At 37.9% G+C, this 22,842-nt stretch overlaps 1 protein-coding gene across 1 annotated transcript; it reads right to left on the reverse strand.

Annotated features, from left to right (window-relative positions):
- Window positions 1-869: 869 nt before the first annotated feature.
- Window positions 870-22,177, reverse strand: LOC121366958 (G-protein coupled receptor GRL101-like). Its single transcript, XM_041491183.1, is given in 8 exon segments — window positions 870-2,609; window positions 13,260-13,486; window positions 13,809-13,893; window positions 16,903-17,030; window positions 18,892-19,482; window positions 19,485-20,450; window positions 21,329-21,445; window positions 22,104-22,177. Coding segments are annotated over 8 exon segments (2,265 nt in total). The 5' UTR covers window positions 22,138-22,177; the 3' UTR covers window positions 870-2,492.
- Between the last annotated feature and the right edge of the window lie 665 nt (window positions 22,178-22,842).

Here is a 22,842-nt window from a genome sequence, read left to right on the forward strand (position 1 = left end):
TCTACCTCCGATTAGTCTTTAACGCCGAGTGTATAAAATAGCATAGAACATCTAACCAGGTCCAGGTCCATATTCTGTTTACAAGTCTGCTTTGAAACAAACAGGATAAACACATACCACGGCCTTTGATATACCAGTCGGTGGTGAATAGCCCAATGGGCCCACCGACGGGGATTGATCACAAATCAACCGCACATCAGGCAGACGCTTTTCCACTGGGCTACGTCCCATGCCGTATTTACATAATAATTGATAATGATGCTGAGGCGAAAGAGACACTTGATGGAATAGGTGGTACAAATGTTACCACTAATTACTGATTTTGCACTGCTGTGAATTGTTTCAGACACGTTCAGTACATCAGCTGAGCGTCAGCTATTTCAATCAGATGACGTTTCAACAGTCAGTAGAAAAAAATAAGCATAAACAAACAAATTTATAATATTGACAATATCATTTATTACTAATCTATTAATAGAAGGATCTAAGAATCATGTGGTAACAGATGTGTGCATTTTACTAGTTGTAAGTATCGTAAAATAGCCATTCATTCCTGTACTGGAAAGCTCTTTACTACAATCGTCGTCTTAATAATTATTTAAAGGGACATTCCTGAGTTTGCTGCACTTTTTAAGATGTTATCGACTAACAAAGACTTTTTAACGATTGTAATTACATATCAAATATATTTTTCTGCATAAAATATTAGTGGCTATATACTAAACGTGTTTCTGATCGTTCTAATATTTGTACGAGGTTAAATTTCATTTTATTTCCAAATTTTGTTTTTTCGTACGTACGAAATTATTTGAAGACAAAATCCAGTTTCGACTTCTTACAAATATAAAGACGACCAGAAACACATTGAATATACAGACACTGATATTCTAAACCAGAACATATATTTAAAATGTAAGTTTAATCGTAGAACTATTTTATTAGTCGGAAACATCTTACAATGCAGCAAACTCAGGAATGTCCCTTTAATGCAACACAAATCTACCTCTGATCAGTCGTGAAAGCTGAATGTATAAAATAGCATAGAATATCTGACCAGGTCCAGGTCGAGAACTTTAGTATGCTATTTACAAGTCTGCTTTGAATTTGCCCCATGTCGGTGTTGCTGTCCCCTACAGTGATTTTAAATATCAAATTATCCAACATATATATCATTTCGACTTAGCAAGATGATTGGGAAGGTGCGATCGAGAACAAGCTTCATTCTGTCGAGACTGTCCTGGGAGTGGCAGTCCTCCTACATACGGTGCAGGAAGGTTGATGTAGTCTTGTGCCGTGCCCGTCTCGGCCATACGTATTTGAAGCATTCCTTTATTTTAAAGAAAGAGCCTCCTGCTCTGACACCGACTGTGCGCCACATTTGTGTGGAGTGTGATCATCTGAAGTCGACAAGAAATGATATATTTGGCAACAGAAATGTTTTGGAATCTTTTAAATTCCAACCAGAATTAATTTTGAAGTTTTTAAAACAGTTTGATTTTCATATAACATTTTTAATATACTTACTTTGATATGAGATGGGATGACTGAGATCAACGGTGCAAAGCAAAGTTTCTAGGGGATTCGGTGGTATGCTCCCTCAAAACATTTTGATGTCCTAGATGTCCTAAAATGCAATTTCCTGCATTCTACAAGTAAAATTCATCTCTGCCTTACGGTTTGTTGACAATAATAGACCCCCCCCCCCCCCCCCCACACACCACATGAAATACATATTATACAAATAAAACCTTATTATATATGTGTGCGCATGCGTGCGTGCATTATTTAATGGGAATATATTTTTTACTGCAGTACATCGATATTTTCTGATCAACCTACTAACATTTAACACGAATATAGGAAACAATATATATATTATCATTAACACAAATCACTGGCCACAATTCAATACCAGATTTCTAATTAACTGATGTCTGGGAACACTTCTAAACACTGCACAATGTGGGGCGATTTTGCTAATAAAATACCTGTAGTTCTTGCTATTGATATTTCATACTATATAACTATATTATCATTGAATAAACATTGAAATGATCTTGATTACAAGTGAAAACTGCGTAATTATTAACATGGCAGTCATATTGGATTTATGCAAATTAGACTCTGTTCCACTGTTTTGACGTTGATGGACGTTTTATATCGAAGTGTGTGCATTCTGAGATAAGTGGTGAATATTTGTTTTCTGTTGCACCTTTTGGTAGGTTATTTTATAAGTTGACTGGACTCTATAGTAAAAGTCACCACAGGTCTATAAAAAGTACAGATACAACTGAAGAATAAATATGGCCCGAATATATTAAATGACTCAACATGCCTACATATACGCATTCACAGATGTACGTGCATAACCTATCCATCGATGCGATGGATAGGTTATGCACGTACAAGATTTTTGGGGTTTTGTTGTTTTTTAAAATTAATATACTAATTTTATTTACTTATTAATTGTTAGTAATCAACACGTTTAATAGTTAATATTTCTGCTGCAGGTTTTGAAACACCAAGCACACGTTTTGCAAATCTTCCAACATAGTAGAAACGCATCCTTTGTTAGACACATTCACGTTGAAACAGATTCTTTCCACGTCCTGAAACAAAGTTAGATACGATTAGTGTCAAATATAACTTCATTCAGATACATAATAGAGGGATAATGTAGTATACAAGTTATCTACAATGTAACCAGAACTGTACTTCTATAACGTAAAACAAGTGTGTCTTAAAGGGACATTCCCGAGTTTGCTGCAATTTAAAAGATGTTATCGAGTAACATAGACTTTGTAACGATTGTAATTACAAATCAAATATATTTTTCTGCATAACATATTAGTGGTTGTATATTAAACGTGTTTCTGATCGTTCTAATATTTGTACTAGGTTAAATTTCATTTTATTTCCTAAAATATGTTTTTTTCGTACATACGAAATTATTTGAAGACAAAATCCAGTTTGGGCTTCTTACAAGTTAATATATTTAATATGTAAGTTTAATCGTAGAACTATTTTATTAGTCGAAAACATCTTACAATGCAGCAAACTCAGGAATGTCCCTTTAAGCATATTATTACTCACATGGTTAAAAATATCTTGGTGCATATGAAAGTAATACCTCCCACTTGGCGTTACGATTCAACGTCATCGATTGGGGGCACTCCAGCCTTACAGGTAGTCAATCAAACGAGCTGAGTGATATAAATTAAGATCGATAATGGGTAATAAATAGGATATGAAACTCGCTACCATTTTGTATTATGTTTATGTCCCTCGTGAAATAATTTTCACCTGAAGCTCGTGACAGTTGACAATGATTTCACTCGGACATAAACATGATACGAACCGACAGCTCGTTGAATATCCTGTTATAACATAATACTCATAACAACGCATTTCCTAACAGTATACAGCTGTTTCAAACAAGAAGGTTCTACCTGGTTCTGATGTCACAATTCTGGATCCATAGTATCGAGAGAGAAAAAATAACCTTTAGTTTAAATCTTGCAGTTACGTTTGTGGTACATTTTTATTTATGTGTTAGCAGTACCTTATTCTTGAACCAGCTCGTAAATGTAAATGTAAAATAAATGGACGATTCTAAACTACAGAATTCAATTAATAGAATTTTGATTAATGAGAGATCTTTTCTCTATGACATGCTTACTAGAGAAACAAAAAAGAATGAAAAAAGGTAAAAGTATTGCTGTGTGTGTGTGTGTGTGTGTGTGTGTGTGTGTGTGTGTGTGTGTGTGTGTGTGTGAATATTTTTAATTTCACCCAGAATTACTTAAGAAGTGTTTAATACATTTTGATTTCAATGCAGTCTTAATATATACCTATCTTGTAATGTATTCGGCTGTACGTTTCCACTGTGTTTTCACATAATTGTACTGTTTTTCTAATGAAAATAATCATATTGATGTAGTACCTTCATTTTACACCTAATGGCTGATATCTATGTTTGTGCTGGGGTGTCGTTAAACATTCATTCGTTCATTCATCCATTCGTTCATTTTTCATTATATATTCGTTCATTATATATTATAACAGGGAAACAGAAGACTACTATGTATGAAACATGTTTTCAACGCAAACTTCCTGGTCATTGTTCAGCTGATGATTGTCTCAATTTGCTATTGAGAAGGAGCTTGTCGGCTGGCAAACCAAAGTCTGTTAAAGAACTGAAATGTAGTTCGTTACTGGTAGACTTTTTTAGTGACAGGTATTCATTGTGTCTTCTCAAGTCCACCTTATTGGCTTCAAGCTCCCTCAATTCATCAAAGGGAATAATTCCGTCAAGAGTTCTGGAAGGAGTCACCGAAGATGAAATACTCAAATAGACATTTCGTAAGGGTGTGACCTTGACGAAAACTAAATATTAAAATTAAAAATAGATACCATATAAATATGAATTTTTGTTTAGTAATGTGTCTTCAGACATGATATTGTTATTCAGAAAATACAAATATTCAATCGATTTATTATTAGTAATTATTTGTACGCATGCTACTAGAAACCATTTTTTTGGATTAGGGGACTGTTAAATTTACATCCAATTTTACATGTAACTGATATTCGTGCCCACACGTAGTTTCGCTGGTATCCATCAAAAAGTCTACATGTGTGCAAGTGTCTGTGGATTTGGGAAGGTGCACCAAAAAGATCCCATGCTGTAGTACCAAGCCCTAGTGGTCCTCCTCAGTCAGGAAAAGGTAGTGCTCTTCTGGACATCTGAAACAAATTGAGAGGGTGTTCTGTCCGAACTGATTAATCCTTGGCTATGGACATTTTTCAAATTCAATTTGTGTAAGTATTTTATTCCAAAGGACACTGAGCATTACCACCTTTGCATAAGTTTCAGGAATGAAACCATGGGTGTTTCCAATCTTGTTAATGCAGTATAGTAACATTAAATATAATTAACCTGAGACATAAAACATACTCTATGTTCAATGTATTTACCTCCTGAAATCATTTTATTTTAAGGCTCGAGACGTCAAGATCTTATAACCAGCTCACTACTCCTTTAATTACAATGGTCACCCCTTTGTGGGGACGTGAGGATGTAAATATTACAGGTAAACAATTGGAAGACTTAATTCTCGAAAATTATTTAGTGTTATTCAATGATACAAGTCATACGTATTTTCATGCAAGTGGATGCATAGATTTAACCCTCTGTAATCCTAGACTTTTTCTTGTTTCTCCTGGAAAGCTGGTCCAGAACCTTGTAGTAATGATCTGTGAGAACTGCAACAATTTGCCATTACGGATGCTGATGATCCCATATCTTTGTTCACTTCCATGAAGAATATTGTGGGACGAAAAAGCGTGAATCCACTGGGGATAACCTGGATGTCTATCGTTTTGCTAAGCTTGGAGAAATTTTGTCTCCAAACTATATTCATAAACATCTGTGAAATCTGTCATAAATGAAGAGCAGTCCATTAATTTTTCATCAGGCATTTCTCTATGGAGGAATTACAGGATGCTCTTCGTAGAGCCCATGATACTTCAGTAGGACAGGATGAAATTCTTTATCAGTTATAGGACATTTTGCCTAACTCATCTTTGATGGTCCTTTTAAATATGTTTCACAACATCTACATTTCCGGGGACTTACCTTATGACTGGAGGAAAACAATTAGTATTCGTATTACCAAGCCTTGTAAGCATCCAACCAATCCTACTAGTTATCGCCCTATCGCTTTTATAAGTTGTATTTGTAAAACGATGGAACGAATGATGAATTGCAGATTTGTCTGGTATCGTGAATCCCATAAATTGCTTACTAACGTGCAATGTGGGTTCAGATCTAGATGAAGCATGTTTGATCACCTTGTTTGATTTGAAACGTTTTGTAGGGAAGCTTTCGTTCATAATCAGCACATCAGTGTATTTTGTTTTGGAGAAAGCTTACGATACTACGTAGAAGTATGGGATTTTAAACGACCTCCATGGCATGAGCCTTATACGTTGACTTCCTGGGTTTTTTTTCTCATTTTTAAAAATATAGATCTTTTAAAGTCCAGGTGGGGTTGACGTTGTTCGATATTCACCCACAAGAGATGGGTACTGTCTGTAACTTCATTTTCTGTGAAAATTAATCGAATCACCCAGTGTTTAACACCTAGTGTGGATTGATCGTTAAATGTCGATAATTTTCTGATTTCCACTATGAGTACCATTGAATGTCAGTTGCAGCTTTGTTTGAAACAACATGGGCAACTGATAATGGCTTTATGCTCTAAAAGGTAAAGACGGTTTGTATGCATATCTACCAGAAAAAGAGGTCTCCACTTAGATCCACAGTTGTTTCTGGACAGAAATCTAATTCCAGTTGTGAATGAGACCAAATTTATGGGCGTTATATTTGACAGGAAGAAATACTCTGTGCTCCATCTAAAATATGTTAGTTAGATCAAACTTGACTATGGGTGCATTGTGTAAGGGTCAGCGCGCAAGTCTTACACAACCAGGGACTTGGGCTTTTTTTTTGCGTTTAGAACATCACCTGTGGAGAAATTATACGTTGTTGCACATGGACCTTGTTTGGATGCTAGACTTGCAAAGCTTACTCTGCAGTACGCCAGCAAGATTAAATACTTACTGAAACATCCTACACATAATACGGTGTTTGATAACACATATATGAAGTTATTTATGCAAGGCCGAATGTCATTTGGTATTCGCATTAAGCAGTTTTTGTCACTGTCCAACATTGGTTTAACTGACACTTTGGAAACTCCTTCATATTTTGTTTTACCACCATGGTATATTACAGCACCTGATATTGTTTGATCTTGCGCATCTGAAGAAAGATCAGAGTTGTATACACACATATTTTCATGGAAATTCAAGACAGAAACAGTGATTTCATTCCTGTTTTTACAGATGGATCACGGGATGGAAATTCTCTGGCTTGTGCTACAGTTTTTCCATTATACACGATAATTTCCATGAGATTGCCCGATTCAGCATTAATTTTTAGTGCTGAAGTTCGGGCAGTCATTAAAGCCTTGGAAAACATAAATGATTCTAGTGCATCCAAATCTATTATTTTCACATATTCACTTTCGTGTCTCCAAGCTTTCCGAAATATGAAGCTGGTCCATCTTTTAATTGGGATGGTGATACGAATATGTTTTTGTTTTATTTAATTCATTGCCAACAAAGATATTATATTTTGTTTGGTGGCCAGCCATGTTGGTATCAGCGGTAACGAAAAGGCAGATTCAGCTGCCAAGTCTGCATTGAATTTGCCTCATGTCAGGGTTGGTGCGCTGTATACTGATTTTAAACATAATATCAACCAATTTAACTTTTCAACTTGGCAAAATTATTGGAAAAGTGTGGTTGCGAACACGCTTGATGCTGTTAAGCCAGTCCTTGGAGGGTGGCAGTCTTCCTATTGATAGTGCATGAAAGATGAAATAGCCTTGTGTCGTGCTCGCATCAGCCATACCTACTTGACCCAATCATTTATCTTGAAGAAATGTTCTGCACCTCAGTGTGAGCACTGTCAGTGTATTCTGACATCATCTCAAAGAAACTAGAAAATATATATTTAGTCAAGGAAATGTGATGGAATCATCTCGATTCCATCCACAATTTTTATTACTAGTTTTATGTGATACTGACTTTTATTCTATCTGTGATATTTCTATTTTTTGCACAGGTCTTTACACTGTGGTTTAATTTAACTGTTGAATTTTTATATTGATGAGGTTCATCATTTAATGTTTACATTTACCATAGTTTGACATCCAATAGCCAATGTATTGTTCGTGCTGGGGTGTTGTTAAACATCTATTCTATTCTTTTCTATTCTATTCTATTCTTTTCTATTCCACTAAGACTAATCTAATAGTCAATGATACATAAATGTACACTACAGGTGTCGTTACATAAAACAATGTCCTCTAAGACTAAATGTTTGACATCCAATATCGGATGTTAAACAAAATAAACGTTATCTCTTTTTTTACATTTTCTTGTGAAAATTTAGTGCGGGTGCCACGTTGTCGCTACGTGCTAGCCACGCTGTCGCCTCGTTGTAGTCCCCCTGTGTCACGATTGACAGGTGACACTGAAGATCGAAGTCGGGTTATGCCTCGCTGCCGTCACGCTCTAGCCTCGCTGTCGCCACGTTGTGTCACGTTGTGCCTCTTTATGTCATGCTGCCGCCACGCTGCAGCCACGTTCATATAAAACACTGCCCGCATGATTTGACTGCCGAGCGATATATATCTACATCTTAACAGAAGCATGGCTAGAAGGAAACTGACTGCCGCCAAAGGGTCCAGGAACAGGGAGGATGTGGATCCCCCTCTATCCCAGACACTCCAGGGAGATGAGCCAGAAGTAGAGGAAGAAGAGGGTAGTGCATCCCCAGTAGCCCAAGCACCCCCCGCCAGAGGTAGAGGCCGTGGAAGGGTCCATGGCAGGAGCCGTGAGAGGGACAGCCAGGACCCCTAGTGAAGAAGACCAGACTAGGGAAGGTCCACCACCCCCCACCCCTAAGCACCTGCCATGAGGGAGAGGTCTGCCGCCACAGTGCTGTCTGGGGCACAGAAGGAGGACCTGGTGGAGTGGATACGAATGCCTGTACAACAAGGGTGAGTATTTTACTTGTACATTTTTATTTAGTTTTTATTAAATTGTAAATTATTTAAATTATTATTTATATTTGTAATGTTTGTTTTGGTTTGGGTTTATTATTGGCAGTGTAGAGTACAGTACAGCACATCATAATGTAGCATTATAACTTTCCTTTCCATACGTTTTTTCATAGTTTTCAACATTTTCATATTTATGTAGAACGTTTTGACAAAATGTAATTAATTTGGGGAATAATCAACTTCTTTTTCATGTTTTATATTATATTGTAAGTATAATTTCTTCTTTTTCTCGGGTGGGCATTAAAATTTTATAAATATATTTTAAAAATATTTTACTGTTTTATATCATTACAGGTCACCCCAAGTACAAGGACAGTGGGCACAAGTTTCAGCTGTGGTCGGCCAAGGCTACCGAGTTGGGCATCACACCGAAGGCCCTCATGACCTGGTGGCAGAACTAGCGCTCCAAATATGGCCGCCTGACCCATTCCTTGGGGACAAGTGGGTCTGGGCGCAAGGAAGACAGCGAAGAAAAGTGGTGTCGCCGCAGCTTCCAATTCCTGGGGCGATTCATCAGCCGGACACACTCCAGAAGTGGTGTTGATGTAAGTTAACAAATGTTTGCCAATTTTAATTATCACTTTTACACAGTACAGTGTACAATTTCTATATAACATTACAGTACCATATCAGTGTAAATGAGGAGAGGTAGACCAATTAATAAGTCTAAATATATGTTGCTTGTTTGATATGTTTCAGCTTGATGCTCTCATGAGACAGAAATACCCTGAGGTGGCGCCACCAGAAACCGATACACAGACCGAAACACAGGCAGAGGGTGACGACGAGGACGACGACAAGGTATAGGGTGCTGCTGGTGAGGCCGATACTTCCATCACCGCCTCAGCAGCCTCCACCAACACCAGCACCGGCGTCCCAAGGAAGAAGAGAAAATAGTCCAAGTCAGAGGAGTCCCCGTACATGCAGGAACTGCACGAGGCCATAAAGCGGTCTGCGGAGCTCCAGGCACAGGTGGCTACGCTGACGGCCGGTGGTTCAGACAGCTGTAGCAGGGAGAGACACCAGTGGGGCGCATGGATGTCGTCTTCTATGCAGCAGATTCTAAGGTGGCCAAGGTGGTTTCAAATTAACTTTATTTATTTTTGTCTTTCTTTCTTTTCTTTCCTCTTACCTATCTTTCCTCTAACTTTTCTACACCTTTGCATTTTGCTTTATTGTACACAGTGCAATGTACATGACTACAATACAGTACATACATGATACAGTAATTATTTCAAGAATTATGCAATTATTTGATTTATTTTAAATAATAAAATTATGAAATAATGTTCCAATATTTTAATAAATGTGTTTCTTTGTATAGCTTCTTGCAAGACAGTATGCGTTTGATGATGGACTATAAGGCCAGAAGTCAAGCCCTGCAGGAGGGGTCCACGCAGCAGCAGCGGCAGGTTCCACAACAGCAGATCATACAACATCAGGTCCTGCAACAGCAGGTACCACAACAGCAGTTCCTACAACAGCAGGTCCCACAACAGCAGGTACCACAGCAGCAGGTTCTACAACAGCAGGTCCCACAGCAGCAGGTGAATATCAACATTTATTTATTTAATTCATTATGTATTTATTAGTTCTGTATATTTTTCAATTATTGTACACAAAACAGTGTACATCGCAGTACAATACAGTACATATAGTACATACAATACAGTATGAATTTGTATGAAAATGCGTTTAAGTTTAACAAAATATTATATTTGTATTCTGTTGTGTAGTTTCAGTTTGGAGGGCCGAGCCAGCTTCAGCAGAGCGTGGGACATTTTGCTAAGTACCGCAGCCCATCTAAGCAGTACCTCCCAGCGTGGCAGCACCAGTACCAGGATCCTACCGTCAACCCCGAGTTTGTTATGACCCGCCCGCCCCTCATCAGCTGTCTGGGGCAGGGTGCCTAGTGGCATTCTTAGGTCGCCACCACCACAACCAGCATCACAACCCTGTGTGAATATGTCAGCCCCGGTGACGCAGCCACAGGTCACATTGACACAGGTCACCATGTCACCTATGACCCCACCATATGCACCTGAGTTGTATACTGTGGTGGACACGTCTCCATGTCTGCAGGGTCCAACATCAGGTACAGCTTGAACACTTAGCAGTTTGCTGACGTAGCCAACATCACGGGTGACAAGTAAAGACTGTGTCACAGATTGTGCCATAGACTGTGTTTGATTGTAGTTTTTTTGTTTATAACATTGTGCTCTTGTATTACATGTTAATAAGGGTACAGTGCACTGGGATGCTATAATAAAATGTTTTATTGCAATAAATGTTTGTATTTTTAAACATTGCAGGTGACTCTCTCTCCCCCCCCCCCCCCCCCCCCCCCCCCCCCCCCCCCCCCCCCCCCCCCCCCCCCCCCCCCCCCCCCCCCCCCCCGCCCAAAGAAATGTTGTAATTAGTCCAAGTCAGACCACAGAGTCAGACCACAGAGTCATACCATGCGGTCTTGCCATGCCACACTGCCAGCTGGTGAGGAGAAGTAGTGCTTCAGGTAGAGGCGTTGCTCATTGGCCGCCTGTCACTTGTTGCATGTCGTCCAAGTTGGCTCCCTGTCGCCAGGCACCCGGGATGACCTGGTTGTTGTTGTCCTCCTGGTCAATCAGGCCATTCTGCTCTTGTGGGTAGCGGAGCCACATGACGTTGTGCAGGCAAACGCAGGCTAGGACGATGGACTCGACATTACTGGGGCTGTGTCTCAGCGTGGTGAGTAGACAGCTGAAGCGGTTGGCCAGTATACCAAATGCATTCTCCACCACTCTCCTGGCTCGAGACAGTCGATAATTGAAGATTCTCTCTTCATGGTCCATGTGCCGCCTTGAAAAAGGTTTCATCAACCATGTTCTTAGAGCGAATGCTTCGTCACCAATGATGTAGTATGGTGTGTCCCTGTCATCATGAGGTAGAGGATCTGGTTGTGGCCAGCCGATGCGGTCGGTAAGGATGTGTTCTCTTAGGTCACAGTCTTTCCAGATCTGCGCATCTGAACAGGAGCCGGGGGAGCCGACGTTGACCCACATGAACTTGTAGTCAGCGTCGACCAGAGCCATAAGGACGATGGAGTGGTACCTCTTGTAGTTGAAGTACATGGATTCGCCCTTCTTTGGGTGTTTTTTTTTATAGCCACACGCTTTCCATCCAGTACGCCGACAGCATGTGGAAACTGCCACCTGGTGTTGAATAATTCTGATGCACTTCGCCACGCGTCTGGGTCTGTGCCGATGTTGAGGACCTCTTTCGAGTACTCTGCTATGATGGCCTCGCAAACTTCTTTGACCATGTAAGAGATGGTATTGTGGGCTACTCTGAAAGAGTACATCAGCGAGTGGTAACTGTCCCCAGTGGCGAGGTGCCGCAGAGTGACTGCAACTTTTAGACCAGGCGGTAGTGCCTTCTGGAACCAGGTGTCCTTCTTCTTGATTCTTGGGCTCAGCCTGTCCACCAGGTCCTGGAAGAGGAAGGGGTCAACTCTCAAGAAGTTTTTGAAGGCGGCCACATCCTCCCTCCTACGCTCCTCCATTAGTTGGTGGTACTGGTCGAACTCTTCACGTCGCAGGAGCCAGTCCCTGCAAAACATGGTGCGTGGGGTCCTCTCTCCTGTTCTTCGTCTTCTGTCCTCTTCCGTCTGGAGCAGCAGCCTGTTTTGCAGTATATCTTGGTCCAGGGCTAGGGCAGCATTTGCCAGTTGGAGATCCATAGTTCCGGACATGGGCTAAGCAAGAACTCAAATGAATTGAGGTTCAAGATGGAGAGGTATATATATATATATACTCTGACAGATGGCATCTGAGACATCACAGCGTATCAGAGCGTACCATAGCATACCACAACGTATCAGAAACGTACCATAACGTAGCAGAAATGTAGCAAAACGTAGTAAGGCGTTGTATTCACGGTCTGGCATGTTTTCGCTACGTTGTAGCAACGTTGTTCCACATTCTCGCCACGTTCTTGCCACGTTGTAATACGTTGTGGGAAAAAACAGCGAATTTTGAACATGCCCAAAATAAAAATTTCCTGTTCACGTTTTGTCACGTTTTAGCCACGTTGTTCCAAATTTGCTCACGTTGTATCCACGTTTTGCAAAGTAGCTGAACGTGGCGGCCAAAACGTGACACTATGACTGGGGCTTTAGATTTCCATTTAGGTGCAATTCAAGACATGTAAGGCAACCATGCTGTTAGCAGATCTTAATTATTTATTTATGTGTAATCAAGCAAACCTATCTTAATTACAAACTCATAATAACAATTGTCTTTCTTATTGTCTTCAGTATATACATTTAATTGGATTAGAAAAAAAAAAAGAAGAGTAATTTATTCAACAACCTATACAATTTTTTTCGCTCCTGTTACAAATTCAGATTTATGGCTAACTATTCTTTATTTCTTTATTAACTTGTTGTAACTATCTCAGTTAGGTTTATCAGCTAGTTAATATAACTTTTAATATTTTAAATATATGGTCAGTTTCTTCAGATGTGTGTCAGAATGCATACTTTTGGCAACAAAACTGGCACGTTTTTATTACCTCCATATTACTAACCTTTTTCGTACAACCAATAAAAATGTTTTCTCCAGTAAGTGGGTCATGGTTTCCAAAGGTCTTGTCTATGATTGGGATAGCTTCGAACACAGCTGCCATGGTAGAGACTGCTTCCAAAGGCGAGACTCTTCGCAGATATGACTGAAGTTGCTGCATTCCCTCTTCTGGGCATCCAACAAACACATTCTTGCCATCAAGTTTCTTTCTTGGGTTGTCTTCACCAGAAACTAATTTAATAACTTTAAAATGTACATAGCGTTTACAATTGACATACATGTAAAATCAATAAATTATACACTGGCAGGACTTTCAGAACCACATTTTGACACAAATAATGTATAAAATCTGCTATAAACAGTAATGTGTTTCTAAACTTACATTTTACAAAGTTATAACATTAAACTGTGTCCAAGATCGTACGCTTGTACAAGTCTTAGTCCAATAAGTTCACACAATTACGAAACACTGCAAACATATCCTAAAAAAACCCAATATGTCCATAATTGCTCCGCCAAGTTATATTCTAATTAGAATTACTTAAATAATTACCTTCAGAGAGTTTAGTGGAATTCTGTAAATGTTTTTTCATAGGATTCATTTTCATAGGATTCATTTCTGATTTAGACTCTTCTTTCTGAAATTAAAATATATGTAGATACATTTAGCGCATTTAAAATGTTGTCGTGGTTGAGATATCACTCAATGGTAAAGTGCCCACTTTGGGATCGATTCCCATCAGTGGTCCATGAGGCTATTTCTCCTTCTAGCCAATGCATCACGACTGTTATATCAAAGGCCAAGGTATGTGTTTTCATGTCTGAGGGGTGGGGTATATAAAAAATCCCTTGCTACTATTGGAAAAATGTACCGAGTTTTCTCTCTAAGACTATAAGTCAAAATTACCATATATTTGACATCCAACAACCGATAATTAATAAATAAATGTGCTCTAGTGGTGTTGTTAAACAAAAGAAACTTTATATTTTTAAAATGTTGTTTCTATTTTAACGCATAACGTAAGCACGTATATCCATCTGTGCAATGGTACACTATATGAGAACAAGAATGTCTACATAATCTGTTACTAAACAAAACGAGGAAAAACAGGTTTCAGTTACAGTTATACCCATATACTTTACGAGATGTATTAGTGAATATCCCTACAGTTTTGGTTGTGAGGCTTTCGAGGCAAAGCTGAGGAGGTTATCACGACCAAAACTGTTGAGATATTGACTGCTACGCCGAGTAAGTGTGGGTATAACTAACTTACACCCCACTTTATACACGAGTGAATTATTAAACCAGTTTTATGGAAAATAATTATCAATAATTGAAATCATCTATTTCACAGTCACGACATGCAAATGCCATTTGGTGCAGTTTCATCTGCGTTTGTTAAGGCTGTACTAGTCCCATATTTTCGAAAAAAATCTTAGCCTACGAAAATGTAATATTATCGTAAGCAATGGCGTGTGCTGTAGTGACGTCACAGCCCACGATGGTTTTCCGATTTCGTAGCGCTAAGATAATTTCGAAAATATGGGCCCTGGTATCGGAATATATTAAAACTCAGGGACGTAGATATATTTTCTAGGGATGGGAACAGTATGGAGAAATTAAGAAATGAAATACTGTCTTTGAAATGTTTTTTATTATATTTAAGTCGTCTAAACATCATTCACGATATGTAGAACTAGATTAGATGTTTAACGACACCCCAGTGTAGAACTAGAAATAATATTTTATGATTATTTTAAATAAAAGGTTTTGGAATTTACTGTAGGGAGTAGTTGACACTTACACCACGCTAACTACAGCTCCTCACTTTGCATAATTTTTAACAAAGTTATCTTGCAGTAAATCATTCATTTGAACTTCTGTGAATAAGTGTGCATGTGTAATTAGATGGCTCGAAATATTATGGAAACATAATTTGAACTTTGTTATATGCAAATGATGTTACCACACAAGTTTTGTAGATGGCTCGTTCTATTCACTGAAATACTACGAAAACATAATTTAAACTTTAAATTCTAACGATAAATGTCACCAAGCAAAGCCATTTGTGTCTTATTTTGTGATGGCTAACTGTGACAGATGGTCATGTGTGTGAAAATAAGCCAGCGACAAAACAAAAGGACTTTGAAGACCAGAATAAAGGGTGTTTTGTTTGCTTTTTCGTTAATTTGACTACTTTTCTGTGCATTTTAATTTGGACGATCAAGATGATTTTAATTTTAACTGCAGGAAGAAAAATGCTTTAGAAGACAGTTTCCATACTGATTCTCGTGAACATGTCTAAGAAAACGTGGTGTTGTATAATACAGGGGTTACTAGTCATTTCGTACCATAGTTTATGGTCATTTCGTACCATAGTCGTTTCGTACCATAGTGCTTTGGTCATTTCGTACCATAGCCATTTCGTACCTACTTTTTACCATCTCGTACCATAATGTTTCGTCATTTCGTACTCGGTATCTTATTTTTGTCATGGTATGCCACTTCTTATTTTTATTGTTGATGAATAAACGTTGACGAATAAACATACCTTGTAAAGTGATCAAAGGTTTAATTGAACATATGTATTTTGCCACTGATGACCATTTCATGATACGAGACTCCCCCCCCCCCCCCCCCCCCCCCCCCCCCATCTTATATAGGCTTACGTCCTTAGCCCACTGTCGACAGATTCTCTGCCTATGCTTGCCTTATTGCTGTTGGATAAACAATCGTTATAATCAACAGTCACATCAGTATCGATGTAGAATATCACTGTGTGGTCTAGTCTATGATTAAGTATAACAAAATATACACGATCTTGAAATCATTATAACTTTATTTCACATTTCATAACAAAACACAGCACTATACTCAAGCTATAGTTAAACTACTTTTGAAATCACTAGCGTTGCGGTGTCAGTCATCAGCTACATGCACCAATCTGGAACAGATTTTCAACAGGCGGCCGACACTGATTTTCCCGTCACTGTAAAATGCCCAATTTGTTAAAAATACTGCTAAAATAACAACATTGTTGTAGGGCTTTTTGTAATAAATATGCTGGTCCTCTTGTAATAAACTTGGTGAAGAAAACCATGGCCTTTGTTTATTTTATAAAACCATAATCCGTTTGTTTATCTAACACAATGGTCTTCGTGGGTAAATAAGGATTTTCTGAGATCAGCTTTTCTTAGAAATCTTGATATGTTATTCTAACACAAAGTGCTCGTTCGTAATTAATATAACGATGAACGGAAACGTTTGAAGATAAAAGTAATATATCATCTTTTTCTTGTTATTTGTTTGTTTGTTTATTTATTTCTTAAGGGTGGGGCTTCAATATAGCTGCATTAGCATAATGTTTATTTTTTAAATCAGTAATTCGACATTTTACTATCTATCAGTCAACTAAGCTGCACAATAAATGATTGAGGTACGAAATGACTAAGGTACGAGATGACTATGGTACGAATTGACTGGTTACCAATACAGGTATACAGTGTAATTTTCGACTACATTCCTCCAGTATGGATACCTACAGACTTTTAGTAAAGTGTTGAAGGATTTAAAAGACAACAAAAATCGTAAATAAAGCGCAACTTATATTTGGTACTATGGAAAAAAAAACGTTTCCTGTGATTACCCGCTTTTGCATGTAAGCTGAGAAGGTATAGAGGAACGGATTCAAAGCAGAGTTAATTGGCAATATGAAAACGGCTGTCCAGGCATAAATATCTCCAGCAATAGGAACTCCACCTAGCGCAGCCAGTCCTGCAATAGGGTAAAAGTATAACATTAAATATATTTATTTTTGATTGGTGACCACAACAGTATTGCTAAAATCACTAATGTGATATCATGGATGTGTCCTGCACATAAAAACATTATAATCACCAGACAAAAGAAATTTGGACAATTTAGAGCTTTGCAGGCCCGTAGCCAATGGGGGCTCGGGGGGGGGGGGGGGGGGGGGGGGGGGTCAGTCGACCTTACCGGAATGAATGAATGTTTAACGACACCCCAGCACGAAGAACTAAAGTGATGATCAACATCAATATAAAAATTCAACAATTAAATAAAAACACAGTGTAAAGGACTGTGCAAAAATACAAATATCACAGATAGATAAAATTAAATTTTAGAATAAAAGTCAGTATCACGTAAAAATTGTAAAACTAATTCTGGATGGAATCGAAATGATTCCATCATATTTCTCTGACCAAAAACATCTTGTCTAGTTTTTTGAGTTGAGGACACTCCACCAAAATGTGGCGTACCGTCAGAGTACACTGACGGTGCTTACACGGAGGTGGAGGATTTTTCTTGAAAAAAAATGAATGGGTCAAGTAAGTATGACCGATGCGAGCACGACACAAGACTATTTCATCCTTCCTGCACTGTCTGTAGAAGGACTGCCACTCTCCCAAGACTGGCTTGATAGCATGAAGCTTGTTCATAACCGCACCGTCCCAATCACGTTGACAGGTCGAAAAGATAAATTGGTTGATACTATATTTAAAATCAGTATACGGTACACCAATCCTGGCATGAGGCAAATCCAGAGCAGACTTGGCAGCAGAATCGGCCTTTTCGACCTTACCGGTGACTTTTGTTTTTCAAGATTTGTCAACGCAAAATTGCAAATTCGTGCCTCACCATAAACCTAGACTGCCCCCCTCAAAATTCTGGCTACATGCCTGCTTTGACACATCTGGATCTACTGTTAAAACGTCTTGTAAAAATATATAATATTACACTTTAAAGCAGGTTTAGCGACCCATCTGTAAAATTATTGGATGTTGTGGCCTACATTTTAGCATACCTTCATAATAATGTTTAATGCATAATTATATTATTATTATGCAGTGACACAACATTCTCTAATATGGACCACACGCAATTATACTGATTAACTTCCAGCAGTTTAGTCTACGACAGAGGGCTCTTTTCAATAAAACAAAGTCCATGTATAATTCAGAGCCATTCTGGTGGAAACGATGAATACAATATACATAACATAGATGGGGCTGGACGTAGCCCAATAGTAAATTGCCCGCTTATTGCGAGGAATGTCTGGGATCGAACTCAATCGGTGGACACATTGGACTATTTCTCGTCCCGGCCAGTGACCACGACTGGTATATCAAAGGCCCAGGTATGTGCAATTCTGTATATGGGATGGTGCGTATAAAAGATATCTTGCTACTAATAGACAAATGTGGCGGGTTTCCTCTTAGGTCTGTATGTCGAATTTACCAAATGTTTCATAACTAATAGGGGATGATTAATAAATCAATGTGCTCGTTAAATAAAACACTTTTTTAAAACAAAGAAGCTCAAATGTATACCCTTGTAGTGGCACTGCATAAAAATGTGTTTTGTTTGTATTTGATACCCTTTGAAATGTATATCTATTATTGTACACTCAGAAACATTGTGTTGTATTTAGAGACGCTACAAGAATAAACATTTAATAACAAAAACTTTATGGTGCAACTTAACAATGATCTTAAATGACACAATGTTCCTTCCTTGTAATATGTAAATTCGTAGACAGAACAGTATCAAGAAAAATAAGAACTATTTTAGCAGAGTATACTTATTCTATCTAGGATAATTGAATTATACATACCCATTATACATACTGGAAACCAGCAGATGAAGTCAGTTACTACCACCAGAGTAAGTTTCTGAGCTACCGAACGTTCTTGTGCCAGTCGCTTCTTGTCTTTGACAAGTGAACCACTTTTCATCGCTTGATAGATGATGATTTGTGCAACAGCAATGAAGGTAAATGCCAAAAGATTGAATCCAATAAAGATGCTGGTAGAATACTGCCATCCTGGTGCCCGATCTCTTGAAAGAGGGAGAGCCAGACAAACACTGTTTCGGCCATAGAGATTCCAGTGGCTTGTTGCAGGGAGTAGCGGTACCAAAGCCATCACCGTGGCTAGAAGCCAGGCAAGAACACACGCAACAATGTATGACTTTCGACTGAACCTAACGTGTCCAAATGGAAACTTTATTGCCAAAAAACGGTCAAGAGATATAAGGCAGATTAACATAGTAGATGCTTCAGATGACAATGTTGAGAGAAATCCGGCGATTTTGCACCATGGACTCTGTTTCCAGATATTTCCATACCAAAGATACTTCCCTCGATAAAGCATGTCTGCTGCTCCAATAAAAATCAAGTAAACACCCATCACAAATCCGAAAATCCCAAATTTAGTATAAAGTACCCACATCCTTTTGATAATGGTGATTTATCGAAAGACAGCCTGTAGAAAATTATCAAAATATTTCCAACAAGTGCAGCCATTCCAAGAACCCAAATAAATATACGAAGGACATTGTTCTGCATGAGGTCTTCACATGACGAGAAATCATCTTTTGGAGCGATACATTTGTCGTCTTGAACAGATGGTGGTCTGACACGAGGACAACATAGGGTAAAGATACCAGTTCGAAGGAATTTAAGCTCAGCTAGACCATCAAATATGTGTTCTCCAAAGTCTGTTATTTTGGTTTGATGAAGATCTAACTTAGTAAGAGATGTCTGGTTTTCAAATGTTTGGTCTTCAATGTACCGTAAATCTGAGAACGAAAAGTTCAGAAAGTTAAGATTCGATAGTTCAGAAAATAAGTGTGGTGTGAGTGTCTGGATTCCTGTGTATTCCAGTCGCAGTTCCACCAACTGTTGAAGGTCATCAAAAGCACCAATCTCAATTGTAGTTAAATATCTGTTTTCCGAGAGATCAAGGTGTCTCAAATTACGCAATCCCCTAAATGTATCCTGTCCTATTAATGTTATAATATTGTTGCTTAGATCCAATGATATTAAATTCTTTAGTTCCCAAATATTCCATAGGAAATTTTCAATATGACAGTTTGACATTATTAGTACAGCAAGCATATGAAGCCCCTGGAAACTGGTGTCTGTAAGATGGTCGAGATTGGATGATGACAAGTCTAACTTTCGTGTTAATGATCCAAATGTTTCATTACCATGAAAGGGCCCTGAACATTTGAGAACAGAACCAGTGCAGTTGCATGTGGGGGAACATGAGAAATGACAAGACATCTCATCATCACCCTCTGGACAGTCAATTTTATTATTGCACACATCTTGTAGACGGATACATGTCGTGCTCTTTCTGCATCTAAAGTAGCCTGGGCATTTGTATTTATCTGGAATTGAAAATAAGATTAAATCAAACGTATAGTGTCACATCTGAATGAAAACAACAAGGAACAACCGTATTTCTTCAAAGGGTGTTAAAGGGACGTTCCTGAGTTTGCTGCATTGTAAGATGTTTCCGACTAATAAATATTTCTACGATTACATTTACATATTAAATATATTTTCTTGTTTAGAATAACAGTGTTTTGGGTCGTCTTAATATTTGTAAGCTCAAACTGGATTTTGTATTCAAATAATTTTGTACACATGAAATGTTTTTATTTTAGGAAATAAAATGAAATTTAACCTTGTACAAATATTAGAACGATCAGAAACGTTTAAAATACAGCCAATTATATTTTATGCAGAAACATATATTTGATCCGCAAATGCAATCGTTAAAAAGTATCTGTTAGTCAATAACATCTTTAAAAATTGCAGCAAACTCAGGAATGTCCCTTTAAGAAAGATTGTCACTGCTCCCAAAACGCATCGTCTGCACCTTCATCTATAGATCTGCAACTTAACTAAATCCTTCTGTGTATTTATGAGGACTGACACTTCACAGGACAACACATTCATCCTACAATGTATATCAGATGATTGCCACATTAGGTATGCCTCAGTATACTTGAGTCTGTATTCACTATCGATTTTAGCAAATTGTCCGGATCCGTTGAAGATAGTTAGGTATTTATATATCTGTTCATTGTAACTAGCGTGTCCCATCAATTATGGAATGGAGTTTGTCCTTGAGTTGTCGTAGGGAGTTGTGCATAATGTTGAAAAATCAAATGTTTTAATATTAGTCAAATTTTATCTGGATTGAGAATGGATGAATAACATTGTAATTATGATTGCCATAAATTAACTCCTAATTACTTACCACATACACTTTCATCTGCCCCATCAACACAGTCCATGATGCCATTGCACACAAACTTTATAGGTATGCAGTAACTCTGTGGACACTTGTAATAACCTTCCTCACACTTTACTGTATCTAAGAAAAAACAAAACAAAATGCAGTATTAGCTTAATATAAACGAAAATGTCATAACCTGTTAATGGATATTTGGGAGAGGAGAGAAAGGGTACCTGACAGTCATTTGGTTACCAAGTCCATCATTAGCACCACCATTATTATTAAAACTAATCTTGGTTTGTTTTTATTTTATCTTCTTAACATTATTATAAACAACATCATCTTTATTCCATTCTAGGTGTAGATGTGTAGATTACAAGTAGACTACTCGCTTCGCCTTTGATTCAATTATCCTAAGTGCTATGGCACATCCTAAGCAGTGTCCTAAAACAAGTCCGTGAAAAGGTCGTGATATGTACTAGTCTATGAGAAAAAGCACACAGGATATATCTTGCTGTTTCTTGGTAGGAGTATTCTGTTTGGTAGCAATAGGTAATTTTTCTTATCTCTTCTTAAAGTGTTCAAATACGTATATAGTAGGTGACAAATAGCTGTTGCTAACAGTCTACTCAGGTGCTGCTAAATAAATATTCCTTTTGCTTTCCAGTCTATGCTGGAATGTGAACGTAGTTCTTATTTAATAAACTTACAATAAGCTAAAGCACGATTTATCATAAAACAAAACAAACAAAAGCAACACGAAAATTAACTAAAACCCACACTATAGTACACCTACCACAGGCATCCATCCCAGTGAGATAACGAGGCATTGCGTTATACACTCCCTGTGCTTTCCAGTGGCACTTCGTGTCTGGTGCTGGAAACAAGACACAGTATTTTAGTTAGAAAACAAGCACTGGCTGTATATCTACAAATGACAGAGAAAAGATGATAGCATTTACTTTTTTTTAAACTATGAAGCTGTTCAGTATTGTCAAATAACATAAGTGCTTCATTTTATTCTTTCTATGTTCTGTATGATTTTTATCAAGCTTTAACAATTTGTAGTTAACTTAGCAGTACAGCCTAAATCAAGTGTCGGGTCCAAATGTAACTAAAAGTAACTAAGTTAAAAGTTATTTCTGCGGGCAAGCATACTCCACTGCAAAAGTTATGCTTATACTGACTCGGGTTCAGCTAATCCTTTCGGTCGTAGACTCAATAATCACCATAATTTATGGCTTTGATATATCGGACTTAACGATTCGCAATGAGAATACACAAACCAAAACAAAACAAAAATAAGTCTTAACAGTCTGTTTATTTATATCCCCATTTACGGTATAATTTATAATATATAAATAAAATTATTTAATAAGTTAAATATAATTTATAATTACCTATAAATATACATCATTATGTCAATAATGTCATTGAATTAAGTATTACATCATTCATTTAATAGCTCCTAAATATAACTATTTTAAAGACGTGTCAATTCTAGTCAATTTCATCATCTATCATACACTCCCTAT

Source organism: Gigantopelta aegis, unplaced genomic scaffold (assembly GCF_016097555.1).
Source record: "Gigantopelta aegis isolate Gae_Host unplaced genomic scaffold, Gae_host_genome ctg7929_pilon_pilon:::debris, whole genome shotgun sequence".
Taxonomy (NCBI): domain Eukaryota; kingdom Metazoa; phylum Mollusca; class Gastropoda; order Neomphalida; family Peltospiridae; genus Gigantopelta; species Gigantopelta aegis.